Source organism: Lodderomyces elongisporus, chromosome 2, assembly GCF_030384665.1.
Source record: "Lodderomyces elongisporus chromosome 2, complete sequence".
In the NCBI taxonomy this organism is placed as follows: domain Eukaryota; kingdom Fungi; phylum Ascomycota; class Pichiomycetes; order Serinales; family Debaryomycetaceae; genus Lodderomyces; species Lodderomyces elongisporus.
In genome coordinates, this window is record NC_083674.1 from 1195531 (window position 1) to 1213499 (window position 17969).

The 17969-nt window shown below is 35.7% G+C and overlaps 7 protein-coding genes across 7 annotated transcripts; 4 read left to right on the top strand and 3 right to left on the bottom strand. All coding sequences in view use genetic code 12, as the record gives it.

Annotated features, from left to right (window-relative positions):
• Positions 1-676: 676 nt before the first annotated feature.
• Positions 677-4759, top strand: RPM2 (RNase P subunit; the record flags this gene model as incomplete). The annotated part of the gene is made up of 1 exon (XM_001526903.2): positions 677-4759. One exon carries the CDS (start codon positions 677-679, stop codon positions 4757-4759), a length of 4083 nt encoding a protein of 1360 aa, XP_001526953.2.
• Positions 4760-6532: 1773 nt separating this feature from the next.
• On the top strand, positions 6533-7483 carry PVL30_001759 (uncharacterized protein; the record flags this gene model as incomplete). The annotated part of the gene is made up of 1 exon (XM_001526904.2): positions 6533-7483. The coding sequence occupies one exon, from the start codon at positions 6533-6535 to the stop codon at positions 7481-7483; it is 951 nt and encodes a 316-aa protein (XP_001526954.2).
• A 265-nt stretch (positions 7484-7748) lies between these two features.
• On the bottom strand, positions 7749-10058 carry PVL30_001760 (uncharacterized protein; the record flags this gene model as incomplete). Its single annotated transcript, XM_001526905.2, has 1 exon — positions 7749-10058. One exon carries the CDS (start codon positions 10056-10058, stop codon positions 7749-7751), a length of 2310 nt encoding a protein of 769 aa, XP_001526955.2.
• A 1100-nt stretch (positions 10059-11158) lies between these two features.
• On the bottom strand, positions 11159-12349 carry OLA1 (Obg-like ATPase; the record flags this gene model as incomplete). Its single annotated transcript, XM_001526906.2, has 1 exon — positions 11159-12349. The coding sequence occupies one exon, from the start codon at positions 12347-12349 to the stop codon at positions 11159-11161; it is 1191 nt and encodes a 396-aa protein (XP_001526956.1).
• Positions 12350-12906: 557 nt separating this feature from the next.
• On the top strand, positions 12907-13257 carry MRPL37 (39S ribosomal protein L37, mitochondrial; the record flags this gene model as incomplete). Its single annotated transcript, XM_001526907.2, has 1 exon — positions 12907-13257. One exon carries the CDS (start codon positions 12907-12909, stop codon positions 13255-13257), a length of 351 nt encoding a protein of 116 aa, XP_001526957.2.
• Positions 13258-13558: 301 nt separating this feature from the next.
• Positions 13559-16186, bottom strand: PVL30_001763 (uncharacterized protein; the record flags this gene model as incomplete). The annotated part of the gene is made up of 1 exon (XM_001526909.2): positions 13559-16186. One exon carries the CDS (start codon positions 16184-16186, stop codon positions 13559-13561), a length of 2628 nt encoding a protein of 875 aa, XP_001526959.2.
• Positions 16187-16873: 687 nt separating this feature from the next.
• MRL1 (Cation-independent mannose-6-phosphate receptor CI-MPR) lies at positions 16874-17797 on the top strand (the record flags this gene model as incomplete). Its single annotated transcript, XM_001526910.2, has 1 exon — positions 16874-17797. The coding sequence occupies one exon, from the start codon at positions 16874-16876 to the stop codon at positions 17795-17797; it is 924 nt and encodes a 307-aa protein (XP_001526960.2).
• Positions 17798-17969: the final 172 nt, after the last annotated feature.

Consider the following 17969-nt stretch of genomic DNA (forward strand, 5'->3'; position numbering starts at 1 on the left):
TGCAAAAACTGAACCAATCCCTTTTGAACTTTACATCAACTTACATCCACCACTACTATTCATAGTTCTACTACCACGACTTCAACTAAACAATATTTTTTTCTTCTTTTCAAATTTCCCTGTTACTGTCAAAGATTATCTCCCTTTTCCAAGAAATTATAATTGGACTAGCCAATAGGAAGTCAGCAGCATTCAGTTAGTTTGCAAAAGGTGAAAAAAAAAACTCATTCCATCTAGCTGTATCTCAGATCTTGTTTCTCCATTTGCTTAATCTTTTTTTTTTCAATCTAGTTTTTTCTTTCCTTCGTTCATACAAGGTTCTGTTTTCCTTTTTTTTTTTTGGTTTCTTTTTATTCATTATTTGAATCATTATTGACAATATAGGAGCTACTCATCTTCAACAGAATACAAGACCTAGTATAATCACTTATACATTTTGATAGTCAACAGTATTTGCAACAATAGCTCAACAGACTTACAAGCCTATATTGTTGTTGTTGTTGTTTTTTTTTTTGATTTATCAGTATAAATATTTATTTATTCTGAATCACCCCGCTCCCTCCCTTCCCCCTCATATGTGCATTTCGACCAGTTAGTTCACCAGAAAATTAAGCAATACATTTATCCAAATTATTCACACATCATACTTTGGCACAACTAGGATCGAATAAGAACGATGGTGTTCTCTTCATTGATTAGATTTGCCAAGTTCTCAACTAGGGCCCCACCCGAAGCATCTACAAGGCTTAGATACTCACGGCATCATTCGTATAAGAAGCCCTTTTTTTCTTCGTCAGATCCGTATATAAACACAAGCTACTATTATCAAGCTTTACAACCAAACGATGATTTTGCAAGTAGAACCAGGTGGTGGTCACAGGATAACCGTCAGTCAACTGAACACTCTGGATCATTTTTGAGGATTGCCGATGGTCACTATGGCCTCTATTATTCTATGTACAACCATGAATCCGAAAGGCGGGAGAGGCAGCTCGAGTACAAGTGCTACATCCGGCGATACTTGGCAACCCAATTTAAAGAAGGTGATAGAACCAAATTCAAACAATGTATGTTTATGAAAGCATACAACAGCAACCACTCAAACCACTCAAACCACTCACACTATCATCAATATAAGCAGGGGTACCGAAATAGGTACAGATACAGCAGAGACCATTCTAGAAGTCGAAGAAATTTCCACAAAAAATTCCTTCTGTTCAAGTTATTCGTGATTGGATTTACTGCCAAATTTATCATATCTAGAGCTCTTCGCGATACCCAAGTTCACATTGACAATTTGAAACATCTAATTTCAAGATTGTCTTGCACTGCATTCCTCAAACCAACATCATATTTGCTCCACTCTTCTACTACTTCGCCATTACCGCCAACATCAACACCAACATCAAAATCAAAGCCAACGCCGAACTCAAATGACTTTATTTCCACTTTACCCATTACTAGACCCATTCTGTTATCGGGTTCTGTTTCTGCCAATGTTTTTGCAATTGGGCTAGCCAAACGTGCGTTTACAACTGCACCAACTTATCACAAGCAACAAGTTCGTGCACCTCGCGCTACAGTGGATCAAAAGGATACGAATGAAGAAGGCAAGATTAACAACAAGATTCTCGATGATAATGATGCAAATGATACAAGTAATGTAAAGAAAGTGTCCGATGCAGATGAAACTGACCATTATAATGAGTTCAACGACCACTTTTTAACGACGCAAACTAGATTATTACGAAATGCTTATGAACAGTATTCTTCTCCTCAAGACCTTGATGTCATATATCCGATATATCAATCAATAAAGAGGAACGGACTCACACTTCCCGAAGTTGATTTGTATAATATTGTTTTGAGATCCATTGCCAATAGAAAGCTCGATTCAGAGTTGGAAATCACGGCTATTGAGAACAAGCTCACAAATTTGCTTACTGTATATCAAGATCTTCTTTGTGTGGCAGGTTTAAAACCATCTTTGGAAACTTATACTATAGTTGTTACATCTTTACTTGATGCCAGTTTAGCCTGTGATAACTTGCCATTCAAAAACTCTGCTCAATTAGCAGATGCCCGTATGAAAGCTAAAGAGTTCACTCATATTTGTTTTGAGATATTGCACTCTGTTCACAGTCAAATCGATTTGAAGCCGATTTTACCCAAGGCAACTAAATTGATGAAATTATATCCAGAGTTGGTTAGTAAGGACATTCTTGTTATGTTTGTTCCGATTCTCCAAACTCCGGAAAAATTAAATACATCTTCTCAGCTATGCGCGTTGCAAATGATTCAGTACTTTAAACAATTTGATGTAATCACAAATAGTGAGGATACTTATTTGTTAATTGAAAAAGTATATGCCGAAATTTGCAAGAACGAGCATATTGATGTGTTCCAAGTGTATTCAGCAATGATGAAGTGTTTAATGTTGAATGATTTTACCAATCCAGCAAGCCAACTTCTCGATAATATACTCATTGATTATAAAGAATCCTTAAAGTTTAGAAATAGACCACAAAAGGCAGAGGTTGGCAATCTAATTGCTGATTTTCTTGAAGTTTACGCGCTCAGATTTGGTATATTGAAGGCTTACAATCTTATGCAGAAATTCTCATCAGTAGGATACTTACCTGAACTACCAATTTCTTTTTACAACAAGTTCATTATTGAATTGAGTACCAGCGAAGACCAATTTGAGCAAATGTGGCAATTGTATGATAAGGTTGCAGTTAGGAAAGATTTCCAGTCCACTTCATCGCTTGATTTAATGAGAAGTACCGATATTTCGTGTAGGGACCAGCTTTTGGCACTTTCATTGCAAAAAGGTGATCATGATCGAGTCTTTCAATTGATAAAGGAGATTTTACTTAAAAATCACTTGATAGGCCACAACCATGTTCTCAAGATGTTACTTAGCTACTTGAGTAATGGGGTTGTTCTTAACAAAGCAGAGGGAGAGTATTTCAACCAGCATTATTTTGGCTTGCTTTGTCAAGTGTTGGAGTCACAGACCTGTCATTATGAAGGTTCGCCTTATTTGAATGACTTTCTCTCGGAAATTGTTCCATACTTGATGGTAACAGTACCTCCAGAGTTGTGTAACAGTCCTATGGCTGCAGCTAGTGTGACGAATTACAACATTGTCAATTTTATGAGATCCAACTTGGTCAAAAAATCCATTGAGCAATTTGACATGCAACGGGATAATTTGTACGGCTTGGTGGTGATTGGTCGTCAGTTGGCGTGCTATACCGGTTCAGATCAAGACATTTTAAAATCCATTGCCCAATTTGAAGCCAAGTTAATTTCGCAGTTTGAAGACACAGAAAACCATTACATTGAGTTAACAGCGGAAGTACGCGAGTACAAGAATGTTTTGCGTACTCATTTTACTGCATTAGTCAAGTCTTTGGGAGTTGTTGATCAAAATGTTGAGCAAGCTTGGAAATTGATACATGACGATTCAGAAAATTTAATTTTGGATAATAGCATTAGCGATTACACAGAAGCTGTATCAGCTACAAATGTCAATATTGATTTGTCAGAAATGTTGAATGTGAATTACAAAAAAGGTTTAAAACAATTTGCTTTCGACTTTGGTCAAGGAGCTACATTTCTGGCCGCGACATGGAGTATTGTTCTCAATCAAAACTTTGTTTCCAATGAATTAACCAAAATGGATTGTTTGCAGGTTCTAGACCGAATTTGGCAGTCTAGCTTTAATCGGGATGACAAGTGCAACTTGATTGCTAGAATCATTTCCTTTGATGTCCGCGAAATAAATGAACATATATTCAATTTCATAAATCAAAACTCTATATTTGAGTCCAATGTTTTGAAACTGCTATTTGAGTCATTTAGACGTGTTGGAACCTCAAGAGTGATGAAACTTGATATCAAGTTAGCATCAAGTGGGAATCCTGATACAAAGTGGATAGAAGCATACTTTGCATATTTAAAAAGTACGAATGATTTGAATTCAATCACAGAAGCAAAAGAGTTGCCGCTTGAATTGAGTCAAGAGATTAAATTGTTGATTCTTGAAGCTGAAGCGGAAAGCGAATCCGCAAATTTTGGGCAAACGTTGGTGGAATTGGGTTTGGACTCAAAATCTCCCAATGACGCACGAGTGGCCGTTTGGATGATTAAAAACGATCTTTATAACAATGTGGATCTCAGCACAGTTGTTTCTCGTTTTCTGCTTGCAGATGTACAACTGGTTGAACTCACTGAGATTAAGTCCTACGTCAATTTTTTGCAATCGTTACAAAAAGGTTATAGTTACAAACACAATGCAGGAGCATCTATCGTGTCATTGAATCATTTAGCCAGCACATTACTTAGCACTGGTGATTTGGTGACAATGAAACAAATGATTGAAAAGTTGTCACATCAAGAGTCAATACAACTAACAACATTGATGTTGGATATGTTGATCAGTGCGAAATCAAAGCATCATGCAACAAGTCCCTCTGTTTTAAACAAGCTTATGCAGTTTGTCAAGTTTTACAAGTGTTTGGAGATATCAAACTTGCCCTTGACGAATTTTCTTCAAATAGTACAAATTTTGAAACTTACAAAATCTGAGTTGTTGAATGTTTTGGCAACCAGATTATTTGGTGGGAGAGCAAACGAGAATAATGAGAGACGTGTTGCCGATATAATTAATTTTTATTTCTTGGAGGTTAGACTTTTTGATCAGGAATCTAAACAAAGAGTCAGTAGAGAATTGGGTAATTATGTGGTTTAATTTTTTAGAGTTTTTTTTTTATTTATTTTTTAACGAAGTTTTAATGCATTTTCTTTTAATTTTAATTTTGATTTTAATTAACTTAATGGATTTATCATCGTGTATTTCAGTAATTGTGAAAAATCGTAGCTCAATCAGTCGGAACAGTGGTTATAATGGTTGCAAGTATTATTATTTTTTTTGTATTCAACTGTTGTAACAGCAAAATGTAGTTTATTTTAATGCTGGCGTTAATGTTCAAGTTATTGTTAACAAGGAAGGTTTTGGCTCCGACACATGATGATTGTTGCAAATCTGATTGCAAGTGAAAACGAAGTATTTGTTTTCCGAAAAATTAAAAAATATAAAACACATTTATAAATTTGAATAAACCAATCGTACTACTTTTAACAACAAATTTAATTTCGAAAGGTTGTTTTTAATTTGTGTTTTATAATAGACCAAAGCAGAGGCAGAGCCGTGAATGTAAAATTCGGGTCAGATTGAGGGTATCACATAGTCAAGTATGTTCAATGTCTAAACGCAGTACATACCCGCTTTGTTGCAAATCGAAAGTCGGGGTATTGCGTTTTTCACAATCAAACTCCCACAAATTTTGCTTATAAAATAGTGTATTGGTCTATATAGTCATGCTAATCAAGCATACTAGCAATTGTTTACAGCCAAAAGCACCCCCTTTCCATTGTCTTACTAAAAGATTTATTCGATTCGATAAACAACAGTTTAGGAATTTGTTGGCTGAGACATAAGCCATTTTTCACATTTAATTTTTTTATTTTTTATTTTTTTACTTTTCTCATTTTTTTCATATTTTAATCCCTCAGGACATTGTCAAGGATAGAATATATGGTGAAAAGAAAGCCCCTAAGTTGTTAGAGTAATAAGACTTTCGTTTCAATGCGATTATTATCTCTAAGCAACAATTGTTTATACAAAAAAGAATAAATTCAGTGGAGTGTTGTTTTAGGTCTTTTGGCCAAATGTATCTACAAACCTCTTCGTCATTAAGCAGCAAAAGGTTCTGTGGATCATTAGTGTTGCGTTTGAAAAAGTGATTGGGCTCAAGCTTCAAAAAGTGCAACTTGAATGTAGCATCATTACCATTTTTTACTAATTTTTTTTTTTTATCTCAAACTTGAACGAAAAATCACCACATGAAGAAAATCACCATTCTGTGCTTTTCTCCTTTCCTCAACACCCCATTCCCACGCCTCTCATCATTTTATTTTGAGTTTCACAAAGAGTTTATGTCGAAATACATCTTAATCGGAAATCACAAAAAAAAGTTTTTTAAAAAAAAAGAGAGAAAGGGCTATAAAAGTGGCAAATCAACGTAAAAAGGAATCTTTCATTGAATTCACTAAGAACCAAAACTTTTGATGAAATACTCATTGGGATTGTTGAAATGTATATAGTCCATTTATCGGATCCGAGAAAGAAAATATGTTGGGGCAAAGTGGGGAGGGGGTGGGGAATAGTTTGCGCGCGAGGTGTAGGAAACAGGTTAGTGGGGGAAGACTGGGGAGCCACAAATGCACCATAATCAAACAGTCACCACAATCTTTAAGCCCTCGATCATCACTCAATGACTTTTCAAAACTGTAAACACAAATATACATATGTATCTATATAAATTGAAATGTCCTTAGCTTTTACTTTTTGTTTGTTTTTGGACTTTTGACCACTCTTTTCATATCTGTTGTTCATTCGCTTCAGGATCTCCACTCTACATTTACTGAATTTCTACTTTCCAGATCAGTTTTAGTATTAACAATGACTGAAAAACAAGCACACCATACTGCAGTTAATTCTTTTGATCAAAACCATTCCGATTATCACACTTACCGGCCAGAGTTCACTCCAGTGATTGTTAACCCATTGCTAGTTGAGCTTAATCTTGCCACCAAAGATGTTGATGGAGATCACATATTTGACACTTCAAAAAAGATTGTTGAGATTGCCGCGGGCACAGGGAAATTTACTAAAAATCTCGTTGCCAACGGATGGGCCGACAATTTGACAATCATTGAACCGTCAACGGGAATGTTGGAATCATTTAAAAAGAATTTCCCAAACATTAAAGCAGTTCAAGCTTCAAGTTATGCAATCCCCATTGAAGATAGTTCCGTAGATGCCGTTATTATCGCGCAAGGGTTCCATTGGTTTGCTGATGCAGATAGCTTAAAAGAAATTAGTAGAGTCTTGAAACCGAACGGGAAATTGGGCTTGATTTGGAATTTTGATGATACTTCCCCTTCACAGGATTCACAAGCTGCTGAAAGCAAATTCTACGATGCAGGTTCTCGTTACTTCAACACGACGGATTTCAAAGGTAACAATCAAGATGTGTTTAAACAATTCTTTGCAAACCAGAAATGGAACCAAGAAGTTACACAATACATTTATGGATTTGATGTGAATGTTCCACAATACAGGCATGGAAAGTGGAGACAGATTTTTAAAAATGATTCATACTTCAAGAATGGGATTCTGGATTCATTTGCAATGTATGATCTTGAAATAGAAAAGCAAAATGTATGGAAATACTGGGAGACCAGAAGTTACATAACCGACCTAGGTGATGAGGTAAAACAGAAGATTAAACTACACGTTGAAAAGTTAATTGAAGCGTACCAACAGGATAACAGCTTTTCCGACAACAATAAAACACGTTTAATTAAGCCCATGGGTACCCACACTGCAGTACTTACCGTAAATAAATAAAATTTGAAAAAAAAAAAGTGAAATAAAAATAAATAAATGAATGAATAATAAATTGTATAATAAATGGTATAAAAAATACAAACAATTATTGTAATTCTGGAGATAGAAGTAAATCTGATGATTCAAATTAATTTGTATATATACAAATATAAAACAATAACAGTTTATTCGTCTATCGATTTATCTATCTATATATTTATATATGTATATGTATAAATATTTGTATGCACAAATATATAGAATCGGTCAATCATCAGGTTAATTGCTAACCAGCAGCTTGTTCCTGATTTATTTGTCCTTTAGCTTCCTCTACTTTTGCCGCTGAAGCCATAACCTCCTCTTTCAGTTTTGGTTTATTTCTCAGACCACCGGTGATCCACACTTTGCTTAAATAATCAAATTTCTTTGTTTCTTCTTCATTAAACTCGTAGATTTTGCCGCGATCAAATTCGTTTTCATCTCGATAGCTGGCGACTTGATCGTAAGCACAATAGTAGTATCCAAAACAAATAGAACTCTTGACCCAACCTTTCTGTGGGCCCCAATCTTGAATAAACTCGGTTCGCTCGGTATCTTTTGCAAGGTTTTCATTAATCTCATCGACATCCTTCTTCCTTTTCTTCCACGACTGCTTAAACTCAATTTCTGGGTTGTCTTCTATTGGGTTTCCAGGCTCACGATATTTAGGCAAGTCCGGAGGAACCAATGCAGCTTTAATTCGAAGCGGATTGTTGAATAAATTAACCAATTCAGAAGTTTCGAATGCAGTATAGGGGTACTTTGTTCGATCTCGATAATAACCATTTTTCTTGCAATAACCAAAACCAGAGTTGATCCAAAGAAGCTTTCCATCCCTATTCACATGCCCAGGATGGGTTGAGCAAACTTCGTTGCTTTTAGAGTTGGGATAAAACTTTCGGTCGGAATGAGCAGTTTTCTCACCTACTGATGCTGCCTGCACAGGGTTGAACTCGTAGTTTTCATCCCCTGCTGCCGATAAACCAATCCAATACAATTCTTTATCGCCCCAAATGGACGATTGGCACGGTTCAGTCCATAGCGATAATGGGCACATCATTAATAGTCCCATAAAATGCTGCCTCTTGTTGAACGCAACTACTCCAGCTTCTTGATAATGTCTCCATCCGGTCATGTACTTGTTGTTTAAAGTTTTCTCTGTGGTCCTTGGAATGCCAAAAAAGGCATCTATAGAATGCTCATTAGTGGGAAACAAAGTTGCAAAAAAATTAGTCTCTATAAAATCATTTGTGTCACGCAACGACCTGTCCTGGAAAAAATATGTTCCAGATTTTTGGTACTCTTCTGAAATGAAAAATTCCTCAGGGTTTACCAAGGGTACTGTATCCGCGTCTAAAAGTATAATCTCTTCAAAAGTTGAGAACAACATTGCTAAGATTTTGTTAGAATAGCCCGGAAATGAGTATTTGTAGGATCTGTTGATACATCCAACAATGTTGACAAATTCCAATTGTTGTTTAGGAAACTCGGAACCAAACTCCTTGTACTGTTTCAATAATTCAAGATCTGGCATAAACAGCTGATGCTCAGAGGTCAATTCGGGATCAAGTATGCTTTCAACATCAGCTGTGGCGGCAATCTCAATAAGCTCAATATTTTTACGTGTAATATCCCCTTTGTACATAATCTGAATCGGCAACTTGTTATTCAAGGCCCGAAGTAGTTTGATCAAGCGAATAAGATCTCTTGCATGTCTAGTAGTTGCCGAAATAACAATACCTCTACCTTTGGACTTGCGAAATATGAAATCAATAATATTTTGGCCATTGAGATCTGATACATATTCAATATTGCCCTGTGTGTCAACTACGGGCCAGTCGTGTGTAACACTACCGCCCTCTTGTGCAGGCTCACCAGTTTGTTTGAAAATTGGCAATTTTCCAGTTAAAAACGGAAACAACTTTTTCGTCAACTGGTCATACATCAGTTGCAAATTTTCATCACTGTTTAGTTGCTCACCAAGAAAGCACTTGCCATATATTCTAAACGTGGTAATAACATCAGCCATCTCTTGCAAAATTTCCTTTGACACTTTAACACTTTTCTTGTATTCCTTCAATATTTGCAACTCATTCTCTCGACTAAGTATGAACTCGTCCCGGCTTTTTTTGGTGATCTTTGCAAAATCATCTCTCAACCTCGAAATCCGCTCCTTGACAAACGATTTCATCTTATCTGACGATTTGTCAAACCGGTACTCTGGATTGTTGTAAACAGTAAACTTCCAATCCGGTCGTTTCTCATTGAATTGATTGAAATATATCTGGCATTTCTCGCGCAATGGAGCTGATTTGATCTTGCTAATATCATTCTGAAATGCTTTGGTGAAATTCTCATAGCCACCATACAAGTACCGGCTGTAATGTAATTCGTTTTTAACTTTTAAACTCTGTAGTCTAAATGTTTCATGGTCAAATTTTTCTGGACTTAAAAGCACTTGTAATTTATTGAGATTTGCGGGGATATCAATAGAAAGCAAACCAATGATGAAGAATAAACAAAGCACCAAGGCAGCAATCCGCCGTTTCAGTCGCATTCTCCTGTAAAAATAAAGTAAGCTATCTCTTTAAATCAAACTAGCAAAGAAATAGTTGAAACGTTAAGATACAAATTAATCTAGGGGAATTGTCCAGTATTAATATATGGTCGAGCATCCTTCAATGTTCCCTGTATCTCCTGTTCTTTGTATTTTTTTTTAATTTTTTTTAATTTTTTTTAACTTTTGTTGAATTTAATTTTGCTATTATTGGCATTCGTTAAATTTTTTTTTTTTTTTTTTTGCTTTTGTTTGGCAAAGCCTTGTTCTAAATATGTCTGGATACATGGCCAAGTGCACCATGTGCGTACATTCCGACAACTTTGGATTCTCTCTCTCTCTCTCTTTTCTTTTTTTTTTTTATTAATTCTTGTTCTTTTACTCCTCTTCCTTTCCCTATTCCCTCTTTGATCTTTTTCTTCTTCAATTTTTTTTGTCGGTGGAGGTGATGGTGCTGGTGCTAGTAGTAGTAGTAGTAGTAGTAGTGGTGGTAGTAAAAGCAGTGGCAGTTGTTATTGTTATTGTTATTGTTATTGTTATTAATATTGTTGTATCTTTTGTGTTCTCAGTCTTTTACCCGACATAAGTAATGATTAGTTATGAGGGGATTGTATATAAAGATATTAGTCCATATTATTTCCTGTTAAGAGGAACCAACAAATAACTTTACGGATACCAACTCGAAAATGAATACCTCTTGTTCGTTGAGGGTCTGTATAATTAACGACAATAGAATAAATTGTCTAATTGGTGTCTATATTCTTCACCATAATGTACCTTGCATGAATCTACATTGGAAAATTAAAGAAAAAATAAAATATAAAAAATATTTACCACAAAAAAATTCACCACACAAGCTAAAAAAAATACAAAACAAAAAAACAAAGTAGAATCAAAACTCCAGGACAATATCTTAATATTCCAAATTTGGAGGAAAAGACTTAACGAAACGAATCAAATCGATATTTCAAAAAAAGAAAAAAAGTAGACATATCCATTACTTGCATGGACTTGCGAGCTGCAGTTTAGTTAATAGATTTAAAGTTGACAACAGATGAGAAGGATAAAAGATTGAATATTTACATATATTAAACAGCTACTTAACGGGCTTTACCTTCGGCAGCCTTTACATATATAATATCACCATCCTCGACAAAGTAATCTTTACCTTTCATTTGCAATTTACCAGCAGCCTTCACGCTTGCTTCATCGCCCAACTCAACCAAGTCTTCGTACTTCATAACTTGTGCAAGGATAAATGTTCTCTCCAAATCAGTGTGGATAGTTCCTGCGGCTTGTGGAGCTGTGTACCATTTTCTAATGGTCCATTCTCTCACTTCATCTGGACCACCAGTGAAGAACGAGATCAAGTCCAACTCTTTTCTCATGGCAACAATGATCTTTGGTAATGCTGATTGTGCGCCAACCTCTTTACAGTAAGCTTCTCTCTCTTCATCTGAAGCCATTCCTGCCAATTTTTCTTCGAAACTAACGGAAACAGGGACAATCAAGTCATTTGGTGAGTTTTCATCAACCCACTCCTTGATTTTCAAAAGATGCTTGTTCTTCTTTCTGATATAGTCCTTTTCAGACAAGTTAATCAAGTAAATGACTGGCTTTGCTGTTAACAAAAGCATTTGGTTGATAGCGTCAACCTCCTTTGCTGTCCAAGTCTGGTTAGCGACTCTTTTACCCTCTTCCAACAATTTAATAATTCTCTTTACCAACTCGGCTTCCTCCTTCTTTTGCTTCACTTCCAAAGACTGACCACCTCTTTTTGTAATCTTTTCAATACCTTCCAAGTATTTGGTTGCAAATTCAATATCTTTCAATCTCAACTCATCCTTAACAATGTCCAAATCGGCCACTGGGTTAACTTCATCGTTGATGTGAATAATTTCGGCATCGTCAAAAGCTCTGGTCATTTGGAAGATCGAGTCCACTGCTCTGATGTTGGCCAAGAAATTGTTACCCAAACCTTCACCAGAGTGTGCACCTTTAGTCAAACCTGCGATATCATACACAGTCAAAAAAGCTGGAACCTCGCTCTTTGGTTTGTACAATTCACATAACTTATCAAATCTTTCACTTGGAACAATAACTCTTGCTTCTTCTGGTTCGATAGTTGCGAATGGATAATTGGCTGGGTTACCCAAAGGACATCTGGTAATTGCTTGGAAAAAAGTTGATTTACCAACATTGGCCAAACCAACAATACCCGACTTCAAATTATTTCCTGGTCTTCCCAAAAGAATTGGTTTTTCTTGAGCTCCTTTCTTCTTTGGTGGCATTCTATATTTCTATTCTTAATATTGCTTATATCTTGATGTAAAATTGCAAAATATATATATATATATATAAAATGAAAAAGGTAAAAATAAAAAATAAAAAAATTGAAAAGATCTTTAAAACCAAAAAGAAAAATTATAGAAAGAGAAAGCAATGCTTGAAAAGTTTTGAAAAATTACGCACTTTGGAGATTCTTAAAATTTTCAATGTCGGAAAAAAATCAAGAAGACGTCACCTACGGGAGTTCCCCCCCCTCAAAAAAAAAAGGAACAGACACACACACAGACACACACACAAACAAAAGAGAGAGAACTTAGCTTCTTCTCCTTGACACTCTTTTCTCTCTGTAATTTTTTTTTTTCCAAACCACACGAACAGAAAAAAAGTACAAGTTTTGAGATCTCAAAGGGTTTACTCCGACTATGAAGACCTTGTCTTATTTATCGTCATACACACAGACACAGACACACACACACATACACGAACATTAAGATTGGAGGTTGGCTATCAAAATATATACAACTACCTCTACTAATACAGACAAATACGCAAATAAACAATGTTCAGTCTAGGAGTTCGCCGAAGTGTCCAGTCTACTGCTACGTTCAAGAGGTCATTTACAACTGCTTATAGGTTAAGAAATGAAGCTATTGAAGCTGTACCGAAAACCAACAAGGTAGAGTCATCTTGCAAAGCAGGAACAGTGTTGAACTTGAAAGTATTCAAAAAGGGCGATGAGCCAGTTGCTTTAGAAGATTCCGAGTACCCGGAATGGCTTTGGAACATGATTGAGCCAAACAAAAATCTTGATGAGATCAAAAATGAAAACTTTCTTAGGTGGAGGAAAATTAAGCTCCTGAAAGCTAATAACAACAAGATCAAGGCAAATAACTTTTTGTCAAAGATGTGATTGGAGATTGAAAAGTACGAGAAATTGCGAGTTCTTTTCTTTTTTATTATTATTATTTTAGTGTACATAGTTACGGACGATTTACGAGAGGTTGAATATACATGAATCCTAATATATATATATATATATAACTGTAGCATAGAAGCGCTATCTCCATAATTGCTCATTTTACTCATTTACTCCTTCAAGAATTCAAAACATAATTCAAAAGCATTTATTTTATAGTATAAAGTAACCACTTACCATCCTATCAAGTTTAAATAAAAAAACACGGTATTTTGCACAGAGTTTGCATGATTCATTACCATGGATTGGTTTCGAAATCATCATTTTTGGAATCACCCCATTCTCTATGTGCCAAAGAGTACGGCTTTTGAACATGCTTGAAAAGCTCGTCTCCTTTTAAACCGTCGTCTTTATACGATGACCTCTCTTTTACCGGATTCTTTGATTCTTGCTCAGTACCCTCGCCGACTTCACCAAGATCTTCTGATTCGGAATAATCATCTGGTGTTGCTTGAGTATACTCGTCTTTTTCCTCCATGCTTCTGTTCTCAGCAAGTATCTCATCTATATCGTCAATAATCTTGATTGGTAACGAAGGTTGATACTTTTTTCCACGCAAAATATGAGTTCCACCAATACCTGACCCATAATTGCTAATAAGCTCAGTGAGATTTGGTAAAGCTACTCCATATATGTAGTTGGGGTTCAAAAGAATAAATCTCTCTTTGCTTAAAAATGTCGATTGCGTCATATAATGTTGAAGACAATTTGCAACTTGCTCCTCGCCGCGCTCATTAACAAGTGACTTGATAAAGCTAACCAATGGTTTCGGTAATCTGGGTTCATGCACTTCATATTTGTAAAGCTTGTTGCTAACCTTCAAAAGTTGGTAGTAATTAATACTGTCAAACTGATTAATCGTATTGATCAAACTTTCCTCGGTACTTAACGACGACATACATTGCAACCATTGGAGAAGCTCAATCGTAGGTTGCAATTGGTATTTGCAAACATGGAACAAAGAATCGTAATAGAATTCCAAACATTGTGGATTTTTTTTGGGCAAAAGAGGGTTGGTATCTATCAAAAGATTATGCAACTCTTGTGACGTTTGCACTTCCTCCTGGCCCATATTTGTACCACGGATCAATTTTTGTAACCCTCCAATATGTTCTGGTCTTTGGCATTGGAAATTATGGGAACGTAACCAATCTTCAATTGATGATAAATTTAATCTTATTTGGACTGCTTTGGAGCGCGTGCAGTACCGACTCAGCGAGATTATGCTATTAAAAATGACGCAGTTTATATAGTAAAACACTTGCGAGTAGGTTTGCATTCTAAACAAGTTATCCACCTTGTGGATTTTTAAAACATAGTCCAACGCACCAAGCACTTGGGTATACTTGATTGGAGAAGGTTTCATTAGCTCTTCTTGTGTAGGTGGATAAAGTGTTGCTAAAATATCATCATAATTGTTTGGGTGTGACTTGTTCTTTTTGAACAAGTTCCAATCCTTAGCATAAAGCGTATTTGACACATCAATCAAACTGGTGAAATTTAAAATACATTGGTCCACTAGTAAGTTTAATCGCGAGTTGATTGAAAAAGATAATGTAGCAATCAATGATTGAATTAAATTGATGATTTCTTGTAAAAACTGTGGGAAATGTTTGTAGATGTTTGACTTGCTAAAGTAAAAATGCAAAAATTGCAATGATGAAAGCCAGTAGCTTAGGAGGACAATATCTCCCGCACCGTATGCCGACTCATTATCTTGCAATGCCATGTTGAATGCTCCCGATTTCGTGTTGGTCACAGTTCGTAATCTTGCTGTGAAACAGTCAAACAAGAATTCAGAAAGCTCCCCGGATTCAAGCTTGAAAAACGCATATCTGACCAATTGGAATAGTATTGCTGCAGGAAGTTTTGTTTCGTGTTGATAAGTTGTTTTCAGTCTTAAATCAAACATATAATTAATCAAAGAGGGAATATCGCTATCAGTGAATTGTATATACTGCTCAGATTGTAAAGTCTTGTAATCAAATTCTGGTAGTCGAGCTAGGTTAATATCCAGCGCAAGCACGCTTTCATCGTCCTCATTACCTAAAGGAGTATCCTGGTCGTACTTTGATCTTACTCCTTCCCTTTCCCCGTCTCTATCCTCATCAACCGTGCCCGATAGTGTGTGTAACTTTAATTTTGTCAGAATATCATCCTCAAACTCATCTTGAGGAATGAATGTGTTGATTTTGTAATAATCTTCACTGTCTGTGTTGGCTTTGCCCAATAAGTTGTGAGATCTGAAATACTCAACCATTTCATAATTCTCTGGGTTGATTAGCTTTACTGCATTTTTATTGCTTTTCTCCGGTGACAAAAAGGGGTCTGCTTGATATTTGAGTAATAGTTCCACCATGTCCAATTGGTTTAAATGAACTGCCCACATCAAAGGTGTATAATTGACAAGTGTATCTGCGAGATCGGGGTTTGCGTTGTGATTTTGAAGCAATGACTCTGCTATATCCTCATTGCTGAAGCAAATGGCAAAAACAAGTGCAGTGACACCTGCTTGTTCCAAGGGATATAAACGGTCTACAAACTCTGGATATGTTCGCAAAATACTTTCCATGGTGACTAGATCGCCATTGCATGAGCTTTCAAAGAATTGAACAAGCAATGAATCGGACGCCTGCTCGCTATTAACGTTGCCTTCTTTTTCTTTTTCTTCTTCTTCTTTTTCTTCTTTTTCTTCATTATTATTGCTGCTGCTAATTCTGGACTCAACTAGTTGCAATGCTTTGCGACTTGCTTTAATCTGTTGCAATAATGGGTCTGAGTTGTTGCTTAGTATTGACAATTTATCACCAAAGCCAGCAACACTTGCACCTATTGTCGGAGTAGCATCTAGCCAAGCACTCATTAGCCACTATTATTCAGAAAGGTAAAAAAAAAAAAAGAGAGAGAAAGAAAAAAAGGAATGCTTGTAGAGTTGTAATTGGAATAGGTGATGCTCGAAAATTGGTGTGTTTTATTTCGAATTTAGCAATTGATTTGTTAGAACTTGTATAATTCAAAATTAATTGAAGCCACTATAAACCCGCGGAGTGTCAGATTTTAGTTTTTCTTTATTTATTTTTTTTTTTTTTTTTTTGCCTTGAGAGAGAGAGGAGAGAAAAAAAATATTACCATGTCAAAGATTACAGGATAAAGGATAAAGATTTGGAGTCCTAAAAAGAGAAAGAAAATTAGTAAAGAGAAAAAAATAAAACACAAATGTTTATTTGCATATATAAAAATGACATCGTTCTTTTCTTTTTTTTTTATTTATTTATTACTTACTTATTACCGAGAGATAACACGTTCGGTTTGATATAACTTTTAAACTTATACCAAAAGGATCAAACTAAAGACAACCAAAATTTTAAAGATATTACACTAGGATAATCTACAGATTATTGCTAGCTTATCATTCTTAATTCTCCATTTCTGACCACCTACTACTCGCTTTTTCTTTTTTCTGCTTCACCTCCTCCTCCTTCTTATCAACAAAAAAAAAACAAACAAAAAAAAAAAAAATTAGATTTGACATCGTTCTACAATTTTGATAATGCCAAAATTTGCAAAAAAGACTATTATACCGGTTATCGCCATTACAATCATTCTAATCATAACGTTCTTAGAAACTTCTCATAATGATTCGCTATATCGAACATCAACACAAGTCTTTGATTCGCTCAGTCATTTATCATTCACATCGCCTGAAAACCCAAACAATCAGGAAAAACAACCACAACAAAATAAAAACAAAAACAAGAACAAAAACAAAAAGCATAGTGTAAGCTCCGGTTCCAGCTCACTACTTCTGGGATCCAAGGATGAGCTGACAGAAATTAACGAGGTCAAAATGGACCCTTGCACTGTTCAGAACCCGATTAGCAAGGGCTTTATTGATCTTCGAGGACTTTCTGCTCTGGGCAACGAAAACAAACCAATATCATGGAATGCAAAAGGGTACGATTCAGGGAAAAATTACACAATTAGTGTCTGCTCCAACCCATTTAAGAAACACCATGACGAGGCAACAGAAATACAAGACAAACTCAACCAAACATTGATTGGAGCCTATTACATAGATGCGCTTACAAACAAGTATGTATCCATTGGCGAGTACTCTACAGAACCCAAATTTAGGGGCAGGAAACTCACATTGACATACGAAAATGGCTCATACTGTAACTCTTATGATGTAAATACGGGTCTAAGATTGAGGAAATCCACTATTCTCACCTTCACGTGTGATCGAGAAATGTCTGCAAAAGCTTCCGTTTCGTACATTGGCAGCTCCAACGATTGTACATATTTTTTTGAGGTTAAAAGTCATCACGCTTGTCCCACAGCAGCAAAAGCGAATAATCTTGCAGCAGTTTGGATCTTTTTATTCATCTTTTTGGCCGCTTTGTTTGTATACCTCAGTGGCGGCTTATTATATAGACACATGAAAGGAAGCCGGAAAACTAGCAGCAAAGTATAGCAAAATCAAGTGTAAAGAATCAAAAAATAAGAAGGAATTCAAAAATAAAAAAAAAAAAATAACAAAAAGAATAGCAAAATAATTAACAGATTAAATAGCAAACATTATTAATGTACTACAAGAGCAGAGTGTAACATGATGTAGATGAGTGTAATTGAACAAAACAGAATAT